Source organism: Odocoileus virginianus, chromosome 1 (genome assembly GCF_023699985.2).
Source record: "Odocoileus virginianus isolate 20LAN1187 ecotype Illinois chromosome 1, Ovbor_1.2, whole genome shotgun sequence".
NCBI classification, from domain to species: Eukaryota; Metazoa; Chordata; class Mammalia; order Artiodactyla; family Cervidae; genus Odocoileus; species Odocoileus virginianus.
This window is the reverse complement of record NC_069674.1, coordinates 12,100,116-12,124,623: the sequence shown is the minus strand read 5'-3', so window position 1 is coordinate 12,124,623 and position 24,508 is coordinate 12,100,116. Positions and strand designations below refer to the sequence as shown.

General features: G+C 46.5%; 2 protein-coding genes across 2 annotated transcripts in view; one reads left to right on the top strand and one right to left on the bottom strand.

Annotated features, from left to right (window-relative positions):
• Positions 1-1,764: 1,764 nt before the first annotated feature.
• Positions 1,765-8,583, bottom strand: FAM131B (family with sequence similarity 131 member B). The gene is made up of 7 exons (XM_020897557.2): positions 8,246-8,583; positions 5,651-5,760; positions 5,299-5,334; positions 4,932-5,025; positions 4,426-4,623; positions 2,518-2,661; positions 1,765-2,331 (listed from the first exon to the last, which is right to left on the bottom strand). Exons 1-7 carry the CDS (start codon positions 8,271-8,273, stop codon positions 1,856-1,858), a joined length of 1,086 nt encoding a protein of 361 aa, XP_020753216.1. The 5' UTR covers positions 8,274-8,583; the 3' UTR covers positions 1,765-1,855.
• Positions 7,997-24,508, top strand: part of ZYX (zyxin) — a 39,020-nt gene continuing 22,508 nt past the window's right edge. The window contains exon 1 of the mRNA XM_070462099.1: positions 7,997-8,104. The gene's annotated coding sequence lies outside the window, so the exon portion shown is untranslated. The remainder of the gene's footprint in view (positions 8,105-24,508) is intronic.

Sequence of the window (24,508 nt, the reverse complement as noted above, 5' to 3'; positions counted from 1 at the left end):
GCTTCCTCGGGCGAGGAAGGAGAGGACGCTGCTTTAGATGACCTTTCCTGACTCCACAGGGCCCTGAGCGGAAAAGGAACTGTTGATGAATGAACCCGCTCCCTGGACTGGATGTCCCCTGCGGTCTGGGGGTGGAGGATGGGGCACGAAGCGGGTGAGAGTAAAGAGAAAAGGATGATGCCTTAGAGAGAGGGCAGGGTGCACAAGGTCAGGAAACAGGGACCCCTTGAGAGGAGGAAACCGTGACCAGCAAACCCCAAAGGCCTGCAGCAAGGGGTGCAGGGCGGGGCCAGCAGTGTACGGTCACGTGAGCACACAGCGCCTCATCCAAAGCGACTTCACCTACCTGGGCTCACCCTGCCCACCCGTTTCCTCTGCAAGAACCAACCTCGGAGGGTGGCCATCCTCCCCTCCCCCGGAAGACGTGGGACGTGGCCTCGGTTGCATTTCAGGGGCACGTGTGTATGACAGTGGGGGCTTGATGTGGGGGGGGCAGGGTCGTACATGGACGGAGCCACCCCAGCGCTCAGCCTCCTCATTCTGTGGTGGAGGCGGGTGGGGGGGGGGGGGGGGTTGGAGGACTGGCTCGCCACTCTACCCTTCAACTCAGCCCCCTACGATCAGGCTTCACGGGCTGCCCAGAGGTCCCCCCCCCCACTCCCCTCCAAGAATGGAGAGTGGGTGTGGGAGGGCAAGCAGTTCCGGGGGCTTATCCTGAAAGTAAGAATACCGCGTCCTCCTCAGGTCTGGGGAGGGAGGGGGGACACCTGTGAGGTCCTCCCGGGAGTCCTGGGAGGAGGCGAGGAAGGGCAAAGGGGGCCAAGCACCCTCGCTGCTCCTCAGCCAACACCAAACCCCCTCCCCCGCCCCAATCCGGGGGGTGCCTGACAGCACCAGACCCCTCCCTCCACCCCCACTCAACCCTGAGTCCCCAAGAAGTTATAAAAATGTAGAAAAGGCAAAGAGAAAAGTGTAAACAGCTCCAGAGAATTAGGGCTGGATGGAGGGAGGCAGCTTCATGCTTCCTGTCTGGCCAGGACACCAGCATTCCAAGTCTCCCCTTGGCGGGGCGGGGCCGGGGCTCCCAGAGCAGGGGATGGAAGAAGGCAGAAAAAGGGAAGAAGAGCTGGAGCAGCCAGCCCTGGGGGTCCTTTCCCAGGTCCGTGGGGCCCTCCGTTCATCCACTGGATATACTCAAGATCCCAAAGCACGTGGCCCGTTTGTCCTGGGTCTCACCAGTGACCAACTGGCCCCTGTGCATCCATTGCCACGTCCATCTTCTCCGAGATCCCTCATCTCAGAAGCCAAGTTACCTCTGAGGGCAGACTCTCCACCCTCCAAGGAGACATGGTCTGTACCCCCTGCCCCCAGCCCCACCCCGGTCCATCGAATCACATCCAACAGCCCCCCAGGTCTGCTCCTCATAGTGGGGCTGAGCCTGGGTCACAGCCAGAGAAAAAAGTCGGGAAGAGCAAGAGTGAGTTGGAGAAAGGAGGCCTTCAGACAGCCACAGTGGAGACTTCTGGAAGACGAGATCAGGGAGCAAAGACCGGCAGTCCAGGGGACGGTGCTCCTGCGCGCGGGACGCACGCCGCAGACCCAGAAGCCCGCAGGCAAGCGAAGTTCCGGGCCGTCTCGGTTGCCCGGGCCTCAATTTCTGGACCTGTGGTCTCTACAGCATAAGCCCGGATAAAATTCCACCCTGGCCCTCCGTTTTGCTGGCGAGGACGCCTCCTGGGCTCATCAGGGTCTTCTTGCCCAGGTTTCAGGCGCGCTGCTGGGGGAAGGAGGAAGGTGTGGTTGCAGCCAGGCTCCTCCGGCAGGAGTGGACGGCTGGGCGAGGAGTGGGAGGAACCTAGTTGTTGTTGCCCTCGCCTTCCTCCTCATCAAAGGACTGCACGCCTGAAGATGTGACGTCAGACACCTTCCGGCTGAGAGCGGTGGACATCTCGGGGTCCTCGCGTGGTGACAGGGACTCCAGGTCCCGGCATCCCGCATCCTCTTCCTCCTCTGGGGCCAGTGGCCTCTTCTCCTCCTCCACGGGGCCTCTTGCCAGGTCCACCCCGCCCACCCCTGGAGCCCAGTCAGTGTCTCCCCCTAGCAAAGAAGACGGCTCCTGAGCAGAGTATCCTGAAGCAGGTTGGGAAGGTCCCATTTCATGCAGGCTAGGCTGTGAGTCATCAAACGCAGGCCCGAGATAGGATCCCGTGGCCGGAGAGGCAATGAGGGACTGGTCGCTCGCTTCCCAGGCATCCGATGACCCCAGACAGTACATGCCCTGGGACACATAGGAATGAGGCCAGCCATCCATCGGGGCTTGAGCGAGGGCATCTGGAAAGAGAATCACGAAGGTTGGTGGGGTCCCAGAACATGATCAGAGGCTGTGACAGCAGCACAGAAAATTAAGGGTGAGAAGGGGGTGGGATGTGGGAGGCAATAGGAAAGCTGATGTGAACACAGAGTCTTAGAGATGAATGGAGGGAGCCTCTGGGGTCGGATTCTGGAACTGTTCCTCACCCTGACTCTCCATCAGCTCCTGGTAGTTGTCACTGTAGTTGCAGCCCAGTGTTTCCTGGGTGGAGTTGACACTCATGTCCTCACCGTCCATGGAAGACCAGGCCATGAGAGTAGCCTCGGAGATGGCAAACTGTTCCATGACACCTGGGAGAAGAAAGGTAGTTGGCACAAGACACCTCCAGGAAGCCTTAGACCCCTGCCTGGGGCAGGGGGCATCAGTGCGGTGCTGTTCCATAGGAGTATAACACAAGTCATTTGTGCAATTTAAAATTGTCTAGTAGCCATATTAAAAAGAAACAGGTAAAATGAATTTTAATAATACATCTTTAACCTAATCTATATAAACTGTCATTTCAATGTATAATCCATATACAAATTATTGAGATATTTTACGTTCTTTTATTCACACAAAGTCTTTGAAATCCAGTCGATATTTTCACTTACAGCACGTCTCCGTTTCAACTAGCCACATTTCAAATTCTCAGCCACATATGGCCAGTGGCTACTGTATCGGACAGCACAGTTTTTGTATATGCCCTAAAACAAGGCAAAATCATGGGTGACTTCCCAGGTCAGACTTCGAATTCCTAGGGGAAAGAATTGGGGGTCTTCTGGTGAGATATCATAAGGGATTAAAATTGAGGATTTCCAGAAGTTTACCTTCAGAATTTTTTAGGAATGGTAGCTAGTGCTAGGTAGTCAAGGCCAGAGGAATCCAAATGGGAGGGATTGTAGGTCCACAGTGGTATCAGGCTGAAAGTTTAAGGTCTGGGATGGCAAGGGAGAGGGGATAGAGTAATGACGGTGCAGAGACTTGGGGTTCCCATGCTAGTCAAAGCCATGTTACAGTAAGTTGAAGCTTACTTTGCTAGCTGCCCTGCACCACCCCCACCTGTTCATCTCCCCTCCCCACTGGTATTTCTGCCACGCACACCACCAGAGCCCAGATCTATCTTTTTTTCTGAAGTATCTTGCTGAGATCTGCCACCAAGGCTTGGCCAATATTGATGATAGTTGCTAAGTTGTGTCCAACTCTTTTGCAATCCCATGGACTGTAGCCCACCAGGCTCCTCTGTCCATGGGATTTCCCAGATAAAAACACTGGAGTGGATTGCCATTTCCTCCTCTAGGGGGGTCTTCCCCATCTAGTGATCGAACCCATGTCTCCTGCATTGGCAGGCAGATTCTTTACCCCTGAGCCACCAGGGATGCCCTTGGTTAGTGTCGTAAGTGCACCATACACCTGCCTCCTACCTCTACTGAATAAAAACTCTTCTGTACACACCCTCTCCTCACCCAGGTCCCTTGATCTTCTGGTGGTTGTACAAGTAAGTTGTCTGTAAGTGAATCCATGACAGCAAAGTGCTGATGGGCAAAGGCTAGAAGAGAACCCCAAGGCTTTTCTTTCTTGTACATCATAAAACATAAACAGAGGCAGAGACTACTGATTCTAAGGCCCCTGCTTTTTTTCCTCCTGTACTGAGGGAATCCAGAGATTGGATTCCTACCATGGTAGGAGTCCTACCATGTGGGAAAGAAGGCATCAGGTGGACCCACAATCCCATGTTAATTTCCCTCAACTGAGATGATAATAATAAGTTTGAGGGACTTCCCTGTAGTCCAGTGGCTAAGACTCCACACTCCCAATGCAGGGGCCCTGGGTTCTAAAATCCCACATGCCACAACCTAAGACCCAGTGCAGCAAAATAAACAAATAAACACAAACAAAAAGTTTGAGAGCACTTATCAGAATGAACAAGTCAGAGTCCTTGAAATTCAAGCTAGTTGGGAAATGAAGTCTGATGGTCATCACACGGACAGAGCCAGTCCTACCATAGGGGACCAGGTTGAAGAGTGGGTCTTGGCCATCCTGAAAATGTGTCTCTCGAGGGGCTGGGGAATAAGTACCTGCAAGGAAACGGGCCTCCTTCTCTCCGTCGCTGAGGTCAGAGTAGGCGTCTGTGTCCCTGCGGACAGCCTCGTGGCTATGCTGCGGCTGAATGGCTGGTGTCTTCCCCCAGCCCTGCCACTCAATCATGTGGGCCACCCGGCCCTGCCCCATGGCTGTGGGCTTTGTCACGTGATCCTTCATGCTTCTTGAAATCCCTGAGGGACCAGACATTCCCCATGTCCTCCAGAACATCACACAATACCCGTACCAGATTCCCTCCGAACCCTGTTATCCCCACCCTAGCCCCATGGGATGCTGACTCATGAAAAGGGCAGGTAATACCCTAAGACACTGTATATGAGGAGGCGGCCTGGAGGATTGGAGGGGCTTAACAGAAAAGGCAAACAGGTCCGGAGTACGGGGATGATGGTGTGTTTTCCAGGCCTGAAGCAGCAGGGAGACTGAGACCAGGAGCCCACAGGCCGTGTCCTGTCAGAAAGCATCCCCAGGTGGGGAATCTCACCTGAGAACGATGACTTGGCCAGGGCCCCAATGCCATAGGCATTCGAGTTTCGCTTAAGCTTCGGAAGGATGGAAGTGGTGTCCTCCATGGAGAGCTGGGAGGGGGCGTGGGAGATAGGGCAGAGGGATAAGAGAGTAAGGGATGCCTGTATGTTCAGGAGGAAGGATCTGAGCTAGGGCCGGTGATAGGAAACCCTGATACCCAGGAGGCCCATCTCCCAACCGCTCTTGGAAGTTTGGGGGTAGGTAAAGAACGTGAGGGCTTCTGGGCCCATTGGAACCAGGGAGCACTGTGTTCTATGGCAGGCCTACAGGGGAGGACAAAGGAGAGGAGTTGGGGGGAGGGGGGAGGGGGGAGCTGCACTCACATTGATGCCATCCCAGGAGAAGTCTGTCCGGGTTTGCTGTGAGGAGAAGAGGAGAGGGAGTGGGTACCCGGGGCACTTCCTCAGAGGGCTTTCCAGAAGTGTGAGAAGTAGGGAGGGCTTTTCTGAGAGTCACACCGGGAACTTGGGGTCTCGGTGTGGAGCACTGGGCTTGTATTTGAGGAACGGAGGAGGAACATTCTGTGAAAGTGTCAGTCTGAGAGTGGGTCTGGGATGTTATCCTGGAATTCAGGACAATGGCTGAAGGACTGGGTTTCTGCATGGTGGTTCAGGGGTCTTTTCGAGGTCTTTCAGGAGGGCAGCTGAGCATGAGGGTTGGGGAGGGGGTGCTCACCTCCGTGGATGGCCGGTGAAGGCTGCTCCCGTGCAGCGAGCTGGTGCTGTCCATGTTGATTTGGTCCACATCCTTCAGGCCCTTCCAGTCCACGGCGATCACCTCATTTCCTGCGGTGGCCAGATGATAGGTGCGTCCCTTTCACCCCGCCTGTGCCCACCCTGACGGCCCCTCCTTCTCTTCCTCCAGAATTCTGATGCCACAAGTGGGGGGCCAGCCCCCCTCCCCTCCCACAACCACTCTCTCTTCTGATTGCCTATTCCCCTCTACATCCCCCCTCACCCCCAGTTTTTGGCACGAGATAACAACACTGAGCTCAGTCAAGAACAGCACACTTAGGAAAAGGGTCCCATGAGCTAATTTGTTGCTCTTGTTTAAATGGAAGGGCCAGTGGCTGGGTTTTAGCAGGAAAACAGTTCTCCATTCTGTCCCAAGGGATCTCTGAGGGTTTCTTGATGGGAGTGCCTGGGTTCTGTACGTTTCCTCTATTAGGTCTCTACAAACAAGGGCAGAACTTTTCCGGGGCAAAGCTTCCCTCCGTGTTGGCTTTATTACAAGTGAGGTAGAAGGATTGCATCTTCCCTGGTGGACCCTCCATGGGAGCCGGTAGATTTGTATGAGAGGAAGGAGATTTGGTGGGGATAGAGGTGAGAGCTGGGTGTGTTCACCTAGAAGCAATAAGAGCAGAGAAGCAAAGAGATGGGGTCATTCTGACTGCGGGAGACACGTGCCAAATGAAAGAGGAGAGAAGGGGGCCAGAGAGAGGAGAGCAGGGGACTTTGAAAAACAGAAACTAAGAGACCGGGAATTCAAGTCAGAGAGAAGACAGAAGACAATGGGAGGGAGTGGACCGGCTGACAGGGAAACTGGAGGGCCTAGGAGGACGGTCATTGTTCAGCTCAGGCCAGAGCTCCTCGTACATGGAGACTGCTGGTGTCAGGGCAGGGTGTGCCTCCTGGAAGGCTTGAGGAAGAATCACTTGGGTGGTAGATGCTTGGCATTCAAGCATAAAGTTTTCTAATTCGGAGTTTAGGATTAGGGGTCCACTCTTGAGAAGGGGTGAATTGAATGTGTTCTTGGGCAGCAGTAGGAGGTACTGGGCGTGTAAGGATGACATAGATGCTGCAAGCAGAAGGACTGTGGTTGACAGGTCTGAGAAAGGAAGGATCCCTACAAAGCGGGCGCTTTCTCCCTGGGGCTACGGGCGAATGGTGCTATGGGTCAGAGCAGAGGAGGCGGCTGGGAGGGAACGGGAAAGACGGACGTCTGGGCGAAAGGAGCGGGAATGGGGCAGGCAGGGAACCACCTCTGAGGGGAAAGGAGATGGGGAGGGCAGAGTGGGAGAGAGGGGCGGGGGGAGGTGGCCTTTGCGAGAGAGGGAGAGCTGAGTCAGAGCCGCGGGGGGCAGGGAGGGGGAGGGAAAGAACCCCGAGCAGAGGTGAAAGTAGGGGAGGGGGGCGGTGGTAATCCGTGGGAATAAATCGGGTCTCAGAGAAATCAGGCTTTTGGAGAGTGAGTTCGTTTGCAATAATAACACGAATTATTCCCTCGGCCTGAGGTCACTAGGGCATGCAGGCGGGAGAAATTGGGAGTTGGAAAAATTGGGGGGGTTGGGGAGAGGCTTGTTGGATCAATCTGTTGAGCTGTGAGAGCGGAGTGGGTGCATGGGGTGGGGGAGAAGGGGTGATAGCAAGGCAGAGGGGAGAAGACTTAGTAGGCGCCTCGCTTCCTTCTTCCAGCCAAAGGTAAATAAAGAGCCGGCCCCGCCTCGCCAGCCCCGCCGACAGGTGCAGTCGGGTCCCGGTTCTCTTCGCCGCCGGCCCCACCCTCCGGGGAGCCAGCTGCCGACCCCTCTCCAGCCCTCTAACCGCCCCCCGCCTCCTCCGATGTCCCCGGCTCGTCCCCTCCACCCCAGCCCGGCCCGGCCCCATTGCCTCCGGGCGTGGAACCCGTTGCCCTCCCGGAGGCACCAGGCTCATCCCGCCCCCGCCCCGGAGGGAAAATGCACGTGAACAAAGCAAATCGGGGGAGGCAGGGACGACAGAAAAAGGCAACGGAGAAGGAAAGAGATGGGGGCAAAACATCCAAGCCGGATGGAAGCGGGGTGCGGTGGGTGCGTGGGTGGGGGGGCGCGTGCGAAGGAGTCTCGGGGCTGAGACTGAGGCTGGGGGGTCCTTCGAAGGGGGGGGGGGCTGCTCCGGACAAGGAGTAGGGCGAGGAGGCTGGGGAAGGCAGGGCCTGGAGGTGGAGGGTGCGGGGACGCGAGAGTAGGGGAGAGCCACGGAGAGGATGCCGGTGGGGGTATGATGGAGAGGGACCGCGCCTGGGGGAGGGCGACGGAAGGAAGCTAGAGGGAGAAGGATGCAAAGAGCCCGGAGGGATGCAAGCCCAGGAGGCGCGCGCGAGGACAGCGGAGAGCGGTGAAGGCAGGGACCGCGAGGTCTCGGAGGCAAAGTGAGGAAGCGAGGCCGGACCGGGCGGGTGCGGAGAGAGGGATCCCGGGGAGGGGCGCGGGGCGCGGTGGGGGAGGGGGCCGGAGGACCGGACCCGGCCGAGCCCTGCCTCCGCCGGCGCCCGCGCCGCCGCGGTACCCACCCACGGTCCGGGAGCCGATGCAGCCCATGGCTCCGGGCCTCCAGGCCGGGCCCTCACCGACGCGGGGCGGGCGCCGGGGGGAGCACCGGGAGCCGCGCCGCCGCCCCAGCCGCTCTGCAGCGCCGCGGCCGTCTCCGCTCGGCTCCGCTCCCCCCTCCCCTCTCCATCCCTCCCCGCGGCAGCCTCCGTCGCCGCCGCCGCCGCCGCCGCCGCCTGGCTCCCCCGCCCCGGCTCGGCTCGCGGCGGCGGGGAGGGGGCGGCCCGGGGATTGGCTGCGCCGGCGCCTCCCGGCCCTTCCCCCGACCCCGCCGCTGCGCTCCCCGCTGCGCTCCCTGGGGGAGCCTCGCCACCGCTTCCCTCCCTCGCCCTTCTCCAGCCCCGCGCGGGGGGCTGCTCGCCCGGTCCCCGCTGGGCTGGGGGCGGGTTTGGTGGGGGAGGCTGATGGAAACCCGGAGGACGCCCTCCTGGGGTCTCACGAGCCGGGCGGAGAGCGCCTGGCCCACCCTTCGGATCTGGGGGATTGATTTTGAGGGTCGAGCTTGGAGATGCCTAGAGAGAAAGTAGAATGAGAATAAAGCCTGGATTTATTGGGCCTTGGCCGCCAAATTCCGCAAACACTTGTTTTCTTCCCGGGGTGGCCTCGGGGACAAACCGGAGCGTGGTTGGACGCGGTTGGAGCTTCCTGTTCTCTGTTTTATGCGCTCGAACAGATCGCGAAGTCTTTGCAAGCGGATCGTGTGTTAGACTTCCCAGGGCTCGGCGCTCGCGGGAAAGTCGGGCATGCGGGGACGGTGCAGATGACCTAACTCCAGGTCTGATTGGGAAGGGGGAAATAGTAGATCCTTCAGACCCATCTCCAGGGAAATAAAAATGTCAGGACCCGAGGCTAGCTAGAAGACAGTTTTATATCTAATGTAACTTTTCTGAGCCATGGTCTTCTCTGACAAATGAACACAACCGTGTCAGAGGTGGTCAAGAGCCCGGAGGATTGAGGTCTGGCTGGTCGGGTCGGGTGAAGTAGGTACTAAGGTCAATGGGCAGTATAGTTACAGCAGGGAAGAGGTGGAGTCCAGAAAAGTCACATAAGAAAAGGAGAGACCCTTTTATGTAAGCCCAACTCGGTGAGCACAAATGTCAGAAGCAAATGCTAATCCAGGGTCTGCTTTCATGTGCCTCCTGAGGTTCAACAGGGAGCAGGGCAGTGGACCAGGGGACTCTGGTGTGGGCATGGACAGGGAGAGAGACCAAGTCTCATGGGTACAATCTTTGAAGCTTTAAATCATGAATTGGAAACTAAACTGTAGTGTGATAACCACTACATTCTGTGGAATCCCAGATGAGAGATAAGGGGAAAGATACTAATAATTTAACTGCAGATCTAGGAGATAGGATGATGGAGACGGAACTGATCTTTGGTCTCTGTGCATGAAGAAATAAACCGGATCCACATCTATAGAACCACAAAAGAGAAGACAGAACAGTCAGTGGTCAGTAGGCTTAGATTTTAATCGCCTGGTGTATTTTGTGGCAGGATTTACTATCTTAATTTGGCAGTGGAGGGAGTTAGAAAGTGTTTCTCCCCCTGGTCAGCTTTTGTTGGTTATACGCAAGAAGGACAAAGTAGATTTTGCCCTCCTGAAGTATAGTGTCTAGCTGCAAAGGAAAGAAAATAGAAAGATGGTTTTAAAAAAAAAAAAGATGAAGAAACAGCCTCCATTACTATAGTAATGCTCACAAACCCCTGTTGTTTGAGCAGAGAAAGCACTGACTCTCCAGGTCAGAAGTCATGAACCAGCTCTGCTTATGCCTTCTCCCCTGAAACTGTTCTTTCCTTGGAGTGCTTTCTGATTCCACTAGTCTCACGAGTAGTATGGTCCAAACATGGATACAAACCCCTCCCTGGGTGCCCTTAGCACAACTGCATAAGATTGCTGTTGTTGTTCAGTCACTAAGTCATGTCTGACTCTTCTCAACCCCATGAACTGCAGCACGCCAGGTTTCCCTGTCCTTCACTATCTCAAACTCATGTGCATTGAGTTGGTGATGCTATCTAACCATCTTGTCCTCTGCCACTCCCTTCTCTTTTTGCCTTCAATCTTTCCCAGCATCAAGGTCTTTTCCAATGAGTTGGCTCTTTGCATCAGGTGGCCAAAGTATTGGAGCTTCAGCTTGAGCATCAGTCCCTCTAATGAATATTAAGGGTTGGTGATTTAAATCAAGTCGACACAAGGGATCCCAAGTCTTGAAGATTCAGTCCCATCCCATAGTCTGTCTTAAAGGTGTTTCCAGCATCAGAGAAAAGGAATCTATCAGAGGCACAACACTAATATGCTTCCTTCCTTCTTCTTGTACTGAATCATCTTACTTCTCACCATTTAGAGACATTCTCCCAGTCTCTTTGCCATCTTCTGAGCCAAGGTCAAAGACTCTAGTTCTGTTATGAACAGGAACAACCTTTCTGGAGGACAATTTGACAGTGCAGATCAAAAAAATCTTTAAAATATGCATTACTATTCTTACTAAATTGTGACACAGCAATTCCATTTATAGAAATAGTCTAAGAAAATAAAAATAGCATGTGGACAAAGATTTACAGCACCCATTGGAGCACAATTTCATAATAATTATAAAGACTGTACACAGCTCACATGTTCAAATGTAGGGATGAATTAAATAAATCATGCTAAATGCTTATAATAGAATATTATGCAGCCATTAATAATATCATATAACTTTATTTGTTGAAAATTACTCATGATCTATTGTGATATTATAAAAAAGCAAGCTATAATAATACAAGTATATCAATTTTTGTTTGAAAATCACACACACACACACACACACACACACACACATGCACATACAGACTCTTCTGCCTTTTGTCAGGATTTCCATCCCGAATAATTGATGGGATTCCTTGAAGAAAGTCTATGTTTTACAAATGTCCAATTCCACTCATCAGTTACAGTTTGACTCTCAATGAAATTACAATATTAATCAGTCCATTTCCAAAGTCTAAAAATATAGGACTTTGGCAGAATGCCCCAGAAAGGCACTGGCACGTCCTTATTGGTTCCCTTTGGAGCACAACCCCAAGGTGAAGTTATGTTTCTGTCTTCACTGTGGTTGCTGCTTTGTGCTCCTAATCTCTTGTGGGTAGAACTTGGGCAGAAGGAACAAACGAAGTTTAGAGATAGTACTGCTGAAAATGGGGCCTCTCGTCCCAGGATCCATGGACAGAATCCACAGTCCATAACTTCGATGGGAAAAAAAAAAGATGTTATGTTCACTTACTTGTCATAGAAATTCTCTGTGCACTTGTTAGGATTGTAGGCAGCAAATCGTGGTAGTATTAGAAGTGCTGTACTGTGTCTTTATCAGCCATGAAAAGTGCAGATGCTTCTAGGTTGTTGAAGAGTCGCTAAGTCCTGTCTGACTCTTTGTGACCCCATGGACTGCAGCACACCAGCCTTCCCCATCCTTCACTGTCTCCTGGAGTTTGCTCCAACTCGTGTCCATTGGATGGCATCGGTAGTGCCATCCAACCATCTCATCCTGTCTCCCCCTTCTCCTCCTGCCTTCAATCTTTCCCAGCATCAGAGTCTATTCCACTGAGTTAGCTCTTGCATCAGGTGGCCGAAATATTGGAACTTCAGCTTCAGCATCAGTCCTTCCATTGAATATTCAGGGTTGATTTCCTTTAGGATTGACTGGTTTGATCTCCTTGCTGTCCAAGGGACTCTTAAGTGTCTTCTCTACCACTATAATTTAAAAGCATTGGTTCTTCAGTGCTCAGCCTTCTTTATGGTCTAACTCTCACATCCATATATGACTACTGGAAAAATCATAGCTTTGACTATAGAGACCTTTGACTAAATGTTGGCAAAGTGATACCTCTGCTTTTTAATACAGTATCTAGGTTTGTCATGGCTTTTCTTTCAAGAAGCAAGCATCTTTTAATTTTGTGGCTGCAGTCACCTTCTGTGGTGATTTTGGCATTCAAGAAAATAAAATCTGTCACTGCTTCTACTTTCCCCCTATCTATTTTCCTTGAAGTGATGGGACCAGATGTCATGATCTTAGTTATTTTTAATGTTGAATTTTAAGCCAGCTTTTTCACCCTCTTCTTTCACCTTTATTAAGAGGCTCTTTAGTTTATCTTCACTTTCTGCCATTAGAGTGGTATCATCTGCATAATTGAGGTTGTTGATATTTTTCCTGGCGATCTTGATTCCAGCTTGTGATTCATCCAGCCCAGGATTTTGCATGATGTACTCTGCATATAAGTTAAGTAAGCAGGGTGACAGAATACAGCCTTAACTCACTCCTTTCCCAATTTTGAACCAGTTTGTTATTCCATGTCCGGTTCTAACTGTTGCTTCTTAACCCACATACAGGTTTCTCAGGAGACAGGCAAGGTGGTCTAGTATTCCCATCTTCTTTAAGAATTCTCCATAGTTTGTTACGATCCACACAGCAAAAGCTTTAGCTTAGTTGATGAAGCAGAAATAGATGTTTTTCTGGAATTTCCTTGATTTTTTTCTGTGATGCAATGAATGTTGTCAATTTCATCTCTGGATCCTCTACCTTTTCTAAATCCAGCTTGTACATATGGAAGTTCTTGGTTCACATACTGTTGAAGCCTAGCTTGAAGGATTTTGAGGATTACTTTGCTAGCATGTGAAATGAAGACAATTGTACCATAATTTGAACATTCTTTGGCACTGCCTTTCTTTGAGGTGGAATGAAAACTGATTTTTTTCCAGTCCTGTGGCCATGGCTGAGTTTTCCAAATTTGCTGGCATATTGAGTGCAGCACTTTCACAGCATCATCTTTTAGGGTTTAAATAACTCAGCGGGAATTCCAGTACCTCCACTAGCTCTGTTTGTAGTAACGCTTCCTAAAGCCCACTTGACATCACACTCCAGGATGTCTGGCTCTAGGTGAGTGACCATACATCACAGTTATCCAGGTCATTAAGATCTTCTTTGTATTATTCTTCTGTGTATTTTTCCCACCTCTTCTTAATCTCTTCTACTTCTGATATGTCCTTGCTATTTCTGCTCTTTATTGTGCCCACTTTTGCATGAATATTCCTTTGGTGTCTCCAGTTTTCTTGAAGAGATTGTCAACTACAAATTGGTGCTTGCCAAGGACATTTGCTGTCTGCCTCTGTGGAGACTGAGTCCCGTGCTGCTGCAGCCCTGAAGGGAGCTCAGGGTGGAGAAAGAAGCCCTCTGTGCTCTAGGGAAACTGGTGAAACAGGTCTTTAGATAGTTAGATATTTTAGGAACTGATTTCATAATCCCAATCTTCACATCTCCTCATATCTTGAAATACACCAAATCCATTCATGGTGACATCAGCTTCTTGTGACTAGTAGAAAACCTTTTGTAAGATATGTGCTTGACTGGGTGAACTGACCTTTCCCCAAAATCACATATACTGACCTTCCCCTAGTACCTCTTTGAAACAGTTTCTTAGAACTGTCAGAGGTGCTATCTCCAAGACTGCAGTCCTCATTTTGCCCCAAATAAAACTTAACTCAGAACTCTCACATTGCACATCATTTTTTGGTCAGGCGTTGTGGTGACTGATGAAGTGACCCAGAGTGGACTTCCCTCCTTCGCCTGAACGCTATGAGAAAACAGAGCTTTGGTACCAGCAGCAGCCTTTGCATCCATCTGCCTCCTCCAGGAGACCAGGTGAATTTGGGTAAGTGTCTCCTGGTTTTCAGATCTCCTGTTTTAGTTGATGATCCTGAGTTTTACTTGGCGGTGAAGCAGGTTACGTGCCACCTTCCAGTTGAAAGATACTGGGGCATACCTACTCATGATCTAGATGCTGAGTGGGGCTTGATTGAAAGATATCAAGGTTGCTCAATTGCAGGAGACTGAGTGGTCTGTGCTGAGTAGTTAGGTAAGAGGCTGATTGGATGCTTTTCCTCAGTTCGGCCGGCAAACAAGAAGCAAGAGGCATTAGCAAGCAGCTACTAACACTCCAGCCAGGGCTATGTATGTACAAAATTAGTACTTGCAAGTACCTATTTCACTGAGGAAATTATACTAAAGGAGATCTCAACCTAAAGCATCCAAATTTGGGGTCCTTTTGATATTCCAAAATTGATGTTTTTGCGTGCACAGTTAGAAAAAGCCGGCCTTAAGATCAGACTGAACGGACTGCTTACTTTGATATCTAGAAGATCCTAAAGGAGGAAATGATAGAGTAACTTCTTTGCAGGAAACCAACAAGAAGTTGCTTGAAAATATATCAGAACTAAAAATGGCCACAACACTGACTCTGCCAGGTCACAGGTCTAGGAGGACTGACTGGGAAGTCATGTTTGGGGGATTTTTGCCATTTGGCTTTTGATTTCTGGGCATCTCTTTGCCATTTGTTTTATTTGGAGTGTGACTTCCAGCTGGTGAGGATCTGGCTTGGTTGGTTTGGTTTGGTTACTTTGATTTGGGCACACAGATTGGTTTGTGCACACAGACATCTGGTCCAACCTGCATGAGTTAAAAATGGGAAGTACTTCCTCTAAGGTTCTATTCCCCACCTGGGAGTCTCTTGGGAAAATTTTTAAATGACTGATCAACCTATAGCTATGATCCAATGACCAAGAAAAATGGCTTGAAAATATTAGATCTTTATTGCCACAGGATGGGAAAATGGATTAAAGTTCCCTTAGTCCAGGACTCTTCTCCTGTGATCTAAAGTCTGGGGATGATCAAACTAACACTCCCACCTCCCCAGCGGGACAGTCCCTGCTAGAACCAGTCTGCCTTTGTTATCAGGGCCTATTGAGCACTATCTGGTCTAAAATTTTGGCTATGAAACTATGACCACAGAAAAATAAAGATGATTTTTGACAGTGTAGTCAAAATATTCTTTAGGCTCCAGAGAAAATTGGTTAAAACTTTTTTGAAGCTGTCCCCCAGGAGAAGATGCTTTTTTCCCCCTGTGCCTTGAGACCATGACTTTCAGGGACACTTATCTAGACCATCTCTAATTCCTGACATCTGAGGGGGGACAAAGAAGGAAAAGAAGCTTTTAAAAATTTGTCTTATTCCAACTGTTATAAACTGGTGAGTTTCGTATTATCATATCTAATTCATGGCTAAGTTTAGAAAACAAAGCTATGAGATCTCTTGTTTCTGTCTGGATATATGTATGGTGGGAGAACTAGCAACAACCTCAGATATGCTGATGAGACCACTTTCTAATGGCAGAAAGTGCAGAGGAACTAAAGAACCTCTTGATGAGGGTGAAGGTGAAGGTGAGGGTGATGAAGGTGAAGAAAAAGCTGGCTTAAAACTCAATATTAAAAAAACTAAGATCATGGCATCTGGTCCCATCACTTCATGGCAAATAGGAGGGGTTATGATGGAAACAGTGACAGAGTTCCTCTTCTTGGGCTCTAAAATCACTGTGGATGGTGACTGCAGCCATGAAATTAGAAGACAATTGTTTCTTGGCAGGAAAGATATGATGAACCTAGACAGTGTATTAAAAAGCAAAGACATCACTTTGCTGACAAATGTCCATATAGTTGAGGCTATGGTCTTTCCAGTAGTCATGTACGGATGTGAGAGCTGGACAGTAAAGAAGGCAGAGTGCCAAAGAATTGATGCTTTTGAACTAAGGTGCTGGAGAAGTCTCTTGAGAGTCCCTTGGAAAGCAAGGAGATCAAACCAATCTTAAAGGAAATCAACTCTGAATATTCACTGGAAGAACTGATACTGAAGCTGAAGATTCAATAATTTGGCCACCTGATGTGAATAGCTGACTTGTTGGAAAAGATCCTGATGCTGGGTAAATTTGAAGGCAGAAAGAGAAGAGGGCGACAGAGGATGAGATAGTTGGATGGCATCACCAATTTGCTGAACATGAACTTGGGCAAACTCTGGGAGATGGTGAGGGTCAGAGAAGCCTGGTGTGCTATAGTCCATGGGGCCTTGAAGAGTCAGATGTGACTTGGTGACTGAACAACATATCTCAGTATGTGTTTTTATTTTGGATGTTGTTACTGAGGTTAATTCGTAAATGAGTTCTATTTAACTGGCTTAAAGAAAAGTCAGTGCTTAAAAGCAAATAATTCTAAGTGCAAGAGAAATTACGCTAAATTTGGATTTCAGGTTCATGTGAACTGGGAAATATTCAGTATCAAATTGACACTTGGTATTAATGTTTGCTTGTTGATACATATGTATTGGTACTCACACTGACAGTTGAGATGTCTTTGGTAACTAACAGGACAGAGCTCAAATGTGACACCAGAGAATGCGTCCTTATTGCCTCAGGCTCTGCCTGTGGTGGAAAACTGGTTGAGATTTAATGGACTTGAAAGTACGTGCTTACAAATTAAATCTAAATATATAGAAAATGGGCCAAGATAAAGTTTAGGACCCATCATATGGGAAATATTCAGTACTGAATTGGTATCTGCTATTGAAGGTGGCTTAAGCATGTTGGTTTGATAATATAGACATGTCTAGAGTTATCCATATTAAGTATAATATTTCTGTTGTATGTAAGTTTCCTAGAGGTCAAATAAGACCTCATTCAATCTGTTATGAATTTGTCAACAAGAAAAGTAATTCAATGTGGAAAAAACTTTAAGGAACCTAAGATATGTGTTTTCAGTAAAAGAAGATATGAAGAATATATATATATATATATATATATTCTATACCCAGTGAGCCACTGAAAAGAGTTATGTGTATCAGGATTTCCTGAGACTGGATTGAATTTAGTTGGATAAATGAATTTTTTTCCCCGATATGATTTTTTTCTTTTTCTTTAAAACTTAAACTTGATTTTATATTGGGGTATAACTGATTGACAATGTTGTGGTACTTTCAGATGAACAGTAAGTGGACTCAACCATATATATACATATATCCATTCTCCCTCAACCCCCTGTCCCATCCAGGTTGCCACATAACATTCAGCAGAGTTCCATGTGCTATACAATATGTCCTGTTGGCTATCCATTTTACCTATAGCAGTGTGTACATGACCTTCCCAAAGTCACTAACTGTCCCTTCTCCCTGGCAACATAAGTTTGTGGTTCTTACTGAGATTATGAGTCTCTATCCTTTTATAAATAATTTGTATTCATTCGTATCACTTCTTTTAGATTCCACGTATAAAGGGTGTCATATGATATTTCTTTTTCTCTGTCTAACTTACTTCACTCAGTAAGACACTTTCTAGGTCTATCCATGTTGCTGCAAATGGCATTATTTCATTCTTTTTCAAGGCCAAGCAATATTCCATTCTATATATGTACCACAGGATTTCCCAGTGGCTCAGTGGTGAAGAATCTGCCTGCAATGCAGGAGCCACAGCAGGTGTAAGTTCAATCCCTGGGTCTGGAAGATCCCCTGGAGGAGGGCATGGCAACCTTGCCCTGCCCTGTCAAGGGCAGTATTCTTGCCTGGAGAATCCCATGGACAGAGGAACCTGGTAGGCTACAGTCCACAGGGGTGCAAAGAGTTGGACATAACTGAAGTGACTGAGCACACACATGCATATATGTACCACATCTTTATCCACTCCTCTGTCGATAGACATTTAGATTGCTGCCATGTCTTGGCTATTGGAAACTGCTGCAAAGAACATTGGGGTACACATATCCTTTCGGATCATGTTGTTCTACAGATATATGCCCAGGAGTGGGATTGCAGAGTCATATAGTAGCTGTATCTTTAGTTTTTTAAGGAACCTCCAATCTGTTCTCCATAAGGGTAAATGAATCTTGTTGAGAGTAAGCTGAGACTTAGATTTGGTTTCTTCTTTCTGTTCAGAGAAAAGTTTTCTTGGAATGCCATTTTTGATAACAGATTATATGAGTTTCTTTGCCTTTAAGGAGGGAAGAGGGCAAGCTACAACCTTTGTAAGAATGACATAACCCAAGGACATTACACAGGCTGATTAGAAGCAAATAGGTGGACTAGTTGACTTCCACTAGACCTTGAGCCTTCGTATACGCTCTTTGTAACACCTCAGCAGACTAAGTGACCCACAAGTAGGTGGTGGCACAATTCAATGTAAAGAAACTTTTAGATAAAGAAATGTAAATGAAATTTAAAAAAAATTTTTAAGATAAGGAAGCTTTAAGGAAAGAAAATACAAATAGGAGCTTTAGATGAACTCTTAGAAATAATTACATTTTAGGATCTCACCAGATATTTAACAAATTGAAAGTTAAAATTGGGCTAATGTAAGCTAAGTGATAAGTTTAAAATAAGTTTAATTGAGTAAATGAACTTTAAAAGTAAGCTGGTACAAAACTTCAGTTTGGCTTTTCTCTCTGTTAAAAAGAGACAAGATTTTAAATTGCCTTTGATAACAGATTTTTAAGTTTCTTTACCTCTCAAACAATCTGCTATGTATTTGCCTTTGAAATCATTGCTTCCCTCATAGCTCAGTTGGTAAAGAATCTGCCTGCAATGCAGGAGACCTGGGTTCAATTCCTGGGTCGGGAAGATCCCCTGGAGAAGGAAATGGCAACCCACTCCAGTATTCTTGCCTGGAGAATTTCATGGACGGAGGAGCCTGGTGGGCTACACGGAGTCACAGAGTCGAACTAAACCACCACCATTGTCACTTTGGTTAAATGAATAACTATTGTTTCACAATGACCTATGCTCCTATCTGAGTGTCCTAAACCCTTACGATAGTTACTGACAAAACTTCCTTAATCAAATTCTAACGAAGTACTTTTGACCTCTAGCTAAGATTGGGATGCTTCAGAGGGCCTCTGAAACTTCCCAAAGAGAGATATTAAACTAGTTAGGTTCATTTGGTATGTTGAATTGCATGGGAAGTATTGTGAAATGAGTAATTAATCTCCTCAGGTTATGTAGTATGACAAATGTTACTAATAATTACTAATATAGATATCCTAGAAAGCATATGGAATTCCTAAAATTCTAATATATCCTGGTAAAATGTTATCAGTCATAATTCTAGTTACTATCTTAAAGTGTTGTCATAGCCATAATCAAGTTTCTTTGCCAATTGCATTATAATCAGATTTTTAAAACATGTCTTAAATCTTTTGTCATTATTGACAGTTATGGTTTTTATTCTGATGTTTTTGCAAAAATGCTTCCTTTTCAAGAAGATTTATAGAAAGGACCTTTGGATAAATACAAGTTTCTGACTTTCAGACCATAATGCTGAACTGGGTAAGAAATAAAAAAGTAATGGAAAACTCGATAGCTTCACAGAGATTAACAAAAGGACTAAATGAACTGGTGAAGTGCTTATAACTTTCATAGTTTCTATCTGAAAAATTACTAGTTTGAATCTGTGTTTTTAAAGTGTAATAAAAAATCTTTTCAATTTAATTATGACTTACAGAGATTTGTTAACTTATACTTTTGTAAGCAAAATGGAAACATTTATCTTTTTTCTCTATCTTATCTGTCCAGAGATTGGAAACTGTTAGGTTTCCAGTAGCTTTAAGTTAGATTATCTATAAGTTAGGAAGGCCATCTCACTAATAGGTACAGAAATCTCAAGGAATTTTGGAGAACTTGAGAAGGGAGGAGTTCACCTAGATCTGTTAGACAAAAGCCCTTGGCATTACTTTCCTAGCTCTGAGAGTTTTATTTTAAAGTTTAGTCTGACCTTCTTTATAAAAGTTTCAGCAAAGCAAAAAAAAAAAAAAGTCCATGATCAATTATGGTTCTGTAAATCATCAGGTTGAGTTTATTGAAACCAGACATTTAGCAAGCAAACTAGTCTTAATTTGGTTATATTTGGTAAAAACAAGGGTAATTTTAGGGAGAAAAGATGTTTCAAAGAATATTGAATCCCAGTTTGTTAATGGAGGTGTGTATCTACTAAGGCTCATTTCCTGGATAGTTCTTTGTTCTTATGGTATGTGTGTGCTCAGTCACATTAGTCATATCTGACTCTGTGACCCTAGGAACTGTAGACAGCCAGACTCCTCTGTCCATGGGATTCTTCAGACAAGAATACTGAAGTGGGTTGCCATGCCCTACTCCAAAAGATCTTCCCGACCCAGGAATCAACCTGGGTCTCCTGCATTGTAGGCAGATTTTTAAACTGCTGAGCCACTGTGGAAGCCCTGTTATTGTATATTAATGTAAATTTTTTATTGAATTATTAAAGGACACTCTAAGTTTGTTTCTGAAGCTTATCTCAGTAATCTTCGGATGAAGATCAGATGCCTCACAACCTGCAACCAAGACTCCAACCAGGATGGAAAGACCTTTTCATCAGATACTCTTAACTAGCTCATGCACAGTGAAATTGAAGGGAATTTGACTGTTGGATTAATTCTCACTTCTAAAGGCCCCTGCACTGGACTGGTCTATAGAGTGGGCTGCTGACCTCAAACTCACCTTAAAATGACACTCAAACAGAAGAAACTGCACTATACTTGGAAGAGAAGAAGATGACATCAGAAGTAGGACAGTTTAGCCAAGATGCTAGACTTGATTTTTATGATCATTTATAATGCTTTCTTGACTTTTTTGACCTTTGGGTATATATAAAATGTTTTCTATCATGGACAGGATCCTATGTTAGTTTTAAAAATCAACCCAATTGTTGGGTTTGTGGCCAATTACCTGTGTCTAGTACTTCTGGGTTGCCTTGATGGCTTTCTTTCCTCTCAGCCTCTTATTGGATAGCCCTTAGGAAATTTATTTTAGAAGAAAGACTGTTTGGTCCTGTTTTGTCTATTCATGATATTATTAAGTGGGATCCTCCCACCTGGCCAATTAATAATACCTGCTCTGACCCTGGCCATAGATTTATATTTTCTTTTTCACTCAAACTCAATCAGAACAATGACCTAAGTCTCAATTAAAGACTGTAACCTTTCATCTATTTAAAGGAAAACTCTCATAATAATGGGATGGATTTATATGGTTTACACCAGGCTGTGGTTGTTTAAATTTTAAGACTCTCCCTTTATCTTGGGAACAGTTAAATTATACTAAGGATAATCAGCCTAATAACACTAGGAAATTAAACTGAGTGTCTTATGAACAGTGCCAATATATAATTTTCCTAAAAACAATAAAGATTGGTACAGAATACAGTAAGTAAAATGGGTATGCTGGGTATACCTGGGTATACTTGAAGTAAGCAACCCAGAAGTAAAATGATATACTGGGCTACACCTAATGGAAGTTCTTGGCTAAATTCTTGCTTATGACTTTAACGATACTGTCAGTTATGTTACTTTTTTTGGCCAGTTTTACAAGATTGTTGTTTATTTCAATTACCAAATATGTAATGGAGACTCCAGTGAAAATAATGATGACTAGGTGACTTGCGGCAGTTGATGAAATATATCGTTCTGTATACAATCAATGGCTGTAATAGTGTAACTCTAGATATGGGAAGATACAATAATAGAGAATGTTTTCCTGACCCATAACTAGAAGATAGATGGCCAGAGATCTTTGGTTATTAAAACATAGTCCAGTAATAGCACATTGAATGACCCATCAGCAAAATCTTCTCCAGAACCAGGAAGGAGCCTTCCTAGCAGTGTGGGACCAAATGGTCATGAGATGCCTTCCAGCGTATGGTCAGATTTATAACCCTGAGCGGCCCTGTCAACTACAAATTGGCACTTGCCAATGGCATTTGGGGCTTCCCTGGTGGGTCAGTGGTAAAGAATCCACCTGCAGTGCAGGAGATGCAGGTTCAGTTCTGGGTGGGGAAGATCCCACCCAATCCAGTATTCTTGCCAGAAATATCCCATGCACAGTGGAGCCTGGCAGGCTGCAGTCCATGGGGTCACACAGAGTCAGACAATGACTGAAGCCTCTGAGTAGGCAAGCCTGCAAGGGCACCTGAGTCTGCCTCTACGGAGATGGAACCTTGTGCTGCTGCAGCTGTTGACCTTTGACCCGCTCTGAAGGGAGTTCAGGGTGGAGAATGAGGCACTCTGTGCTCCAAGGAAACTGGTGGAACAGGTCCTTAGTTCAGTCAGTCAGTTCAGTCGCTCAGTCGTGTCCGACTCTTTGCGACCCCATGAACCACAGCACGCCAGGCTTCCTGTCCATCACCAACTCCCGGAGTTTACTCAAACTCATGCCCATCGAGTCGGTGATGCCATCCAGTCATCTCATCCTCTGTCGTCTCCTTCTCCTCCTGCCCCCAATCCCTCCCAGCATCAGGGTCTTTTCCAATGAGATAACTCATCACATGAGGTGGCCAAAGTATTGGAGTTTCAGCTTCAGCATCAGTCCTTCCATTAAACACCCAGGACTTATCTCCTTCAGGATGGACTGGTCAGATCTCCTTGCAGTCCAAGGGATTCTCAAGAGTCTTCTCCAACACCACAGTTCAAAAGCATCAATTTTTCGACGTTCAGCTTTCTTCACAGTCCAACTCTCACATCCATACATGACCACTGGAAAAACCATAGCCTTGACCAGACGGACCTTTGTTGGCAAAGTAATGTCTCTGCTTTTTAATATGCTGTCTAGGTTGGTCATAACTTTCCTTCCAAGGAGTAAGCATCTTTTAATTTCATGGCTGCAATCACCATCTGCAGTGATTTTGGAGCCCCAAAAAAATAAAGTCTGACACTGTTTCCACTGTCTCCCCACCTATTTCCCATGAGGTGATGGGACCAGATGCCATGATCTTAGTTTTCTGGATGTTGAGCTTTAAGCCAACTTTTCACTCTCCTCTTTCACTTTCATCAAGAGGCTTTTTAGTTCCTCTTCACTTTCTGCCATAAGGGTGGTGTCATCTGCATATCTGAGGTTATTGATATTTCTCCTGGCAATCTTGATTCCAGCTTGTGCTTCTTCCAGCCCAGCATTTCTCATGATGTACTCTGCATATAAGTTAAATAAGCAGGGTGACAATATACAGCCTCGATGTACTCCTTTTTCTATTTGGAACCAGTCTGTTGTTCCATGTCCAGTTCTAACTGTTGCTTCCTGACCTGCATACAGGTTTCTCATGAGGCAGGTCAGGTGGTCTGATATTCCCATCTCCTTCAGAATTTTCCACAGTTTATTGTGATCCACACAGTCGAAGGCTTTGGCGTAGTAAATAAAGCAGAAATAGATGTTTTTCTGGAACTCTCTTGCTTTTTTGATGATCCAGTGGATATTGGCAATTTGATCTCTGGTTCTTCTGCCTTTTCTAAAACCAGCTTGAACATCTGGAAGTTCTCGGTTCCCGTATTGCTGAAGCCTGGCTTGGAGAATTTTGAGCATTACTTTACTACTGTGTGAGATGAGTGCAATTGTGCAGTAGTTTGAGCATTCTTTGGGATTGCCTTTCTTAGGGATTGCAATGAAAACAGACCTTTTCCAGTCCTGTGGCCACTGCTGAGTTTTCCAAATTTACTGGCATATTGAGTGCAGCACTTTCACAGCATCATCTTTCAGGATTTGAAATAGCTCAACTGGAATTCCATCACATCCACTAGCTTTGTTCGTAGTGATGCTTTCTAAGGCCCACTTGACTTCACATTCCAGGATGTCTGGCTCTAGGTGAGTGATCACACCATTGTGATTATTTGAGTCATGAAGATCTTTTTTGTACAGTTCTTCCATGTATTCTTGCCACCTCTTCTTAATATCTTCTGCTTCTGTTAGGTCCATACCATTTCTGTCCTTTATTGAGCCCATTTTTGCATGAAATGTTCCCTTGGTATCTCTAATTTTCTTGAAGAGATCTCTAGTTAGATATTTTAAGAACTGATTTCATGATCCCAATCCTTGCATCTCCTCATATCTAGAAAAGCACTAAATCCCTTCATGGTGACATCAGCTTCTCATGATTAGCAGAAAACCTTCTGTAAGATATATACTTGATTATGTGAATTCCCCCTTCCCCAAAATCAAATACATTGATTTTGAAATATATTTTGAAACCATTATACCCACTGGGTATAACTACCTTTTGAAACTGTTTCTCAGAGCAATCTGAGGTGGTCTCCTGGGCTGCGGTCCTCATTTTGCCCCAAATTAACTTAACTTGAAACTCTCACATTGTGCATTTTTTAGTTGACACTATAATACAATGGTTGTTGCAGATTTTTTTTTTTTTACAATATCCTTTACATTCATCACTACTTTGAAATTATAGTAGTACTGAACCTGCCTCTATGTTTTTTTTATTTAATACTTTTATAAATAAGAAGATATACTATATCACAATTTTATCATAACTATGTTTTATATAACTGGTTCCCTTAGTAATCTATATTTTGTTTTATGCATTTAATATTATTCTGAGAC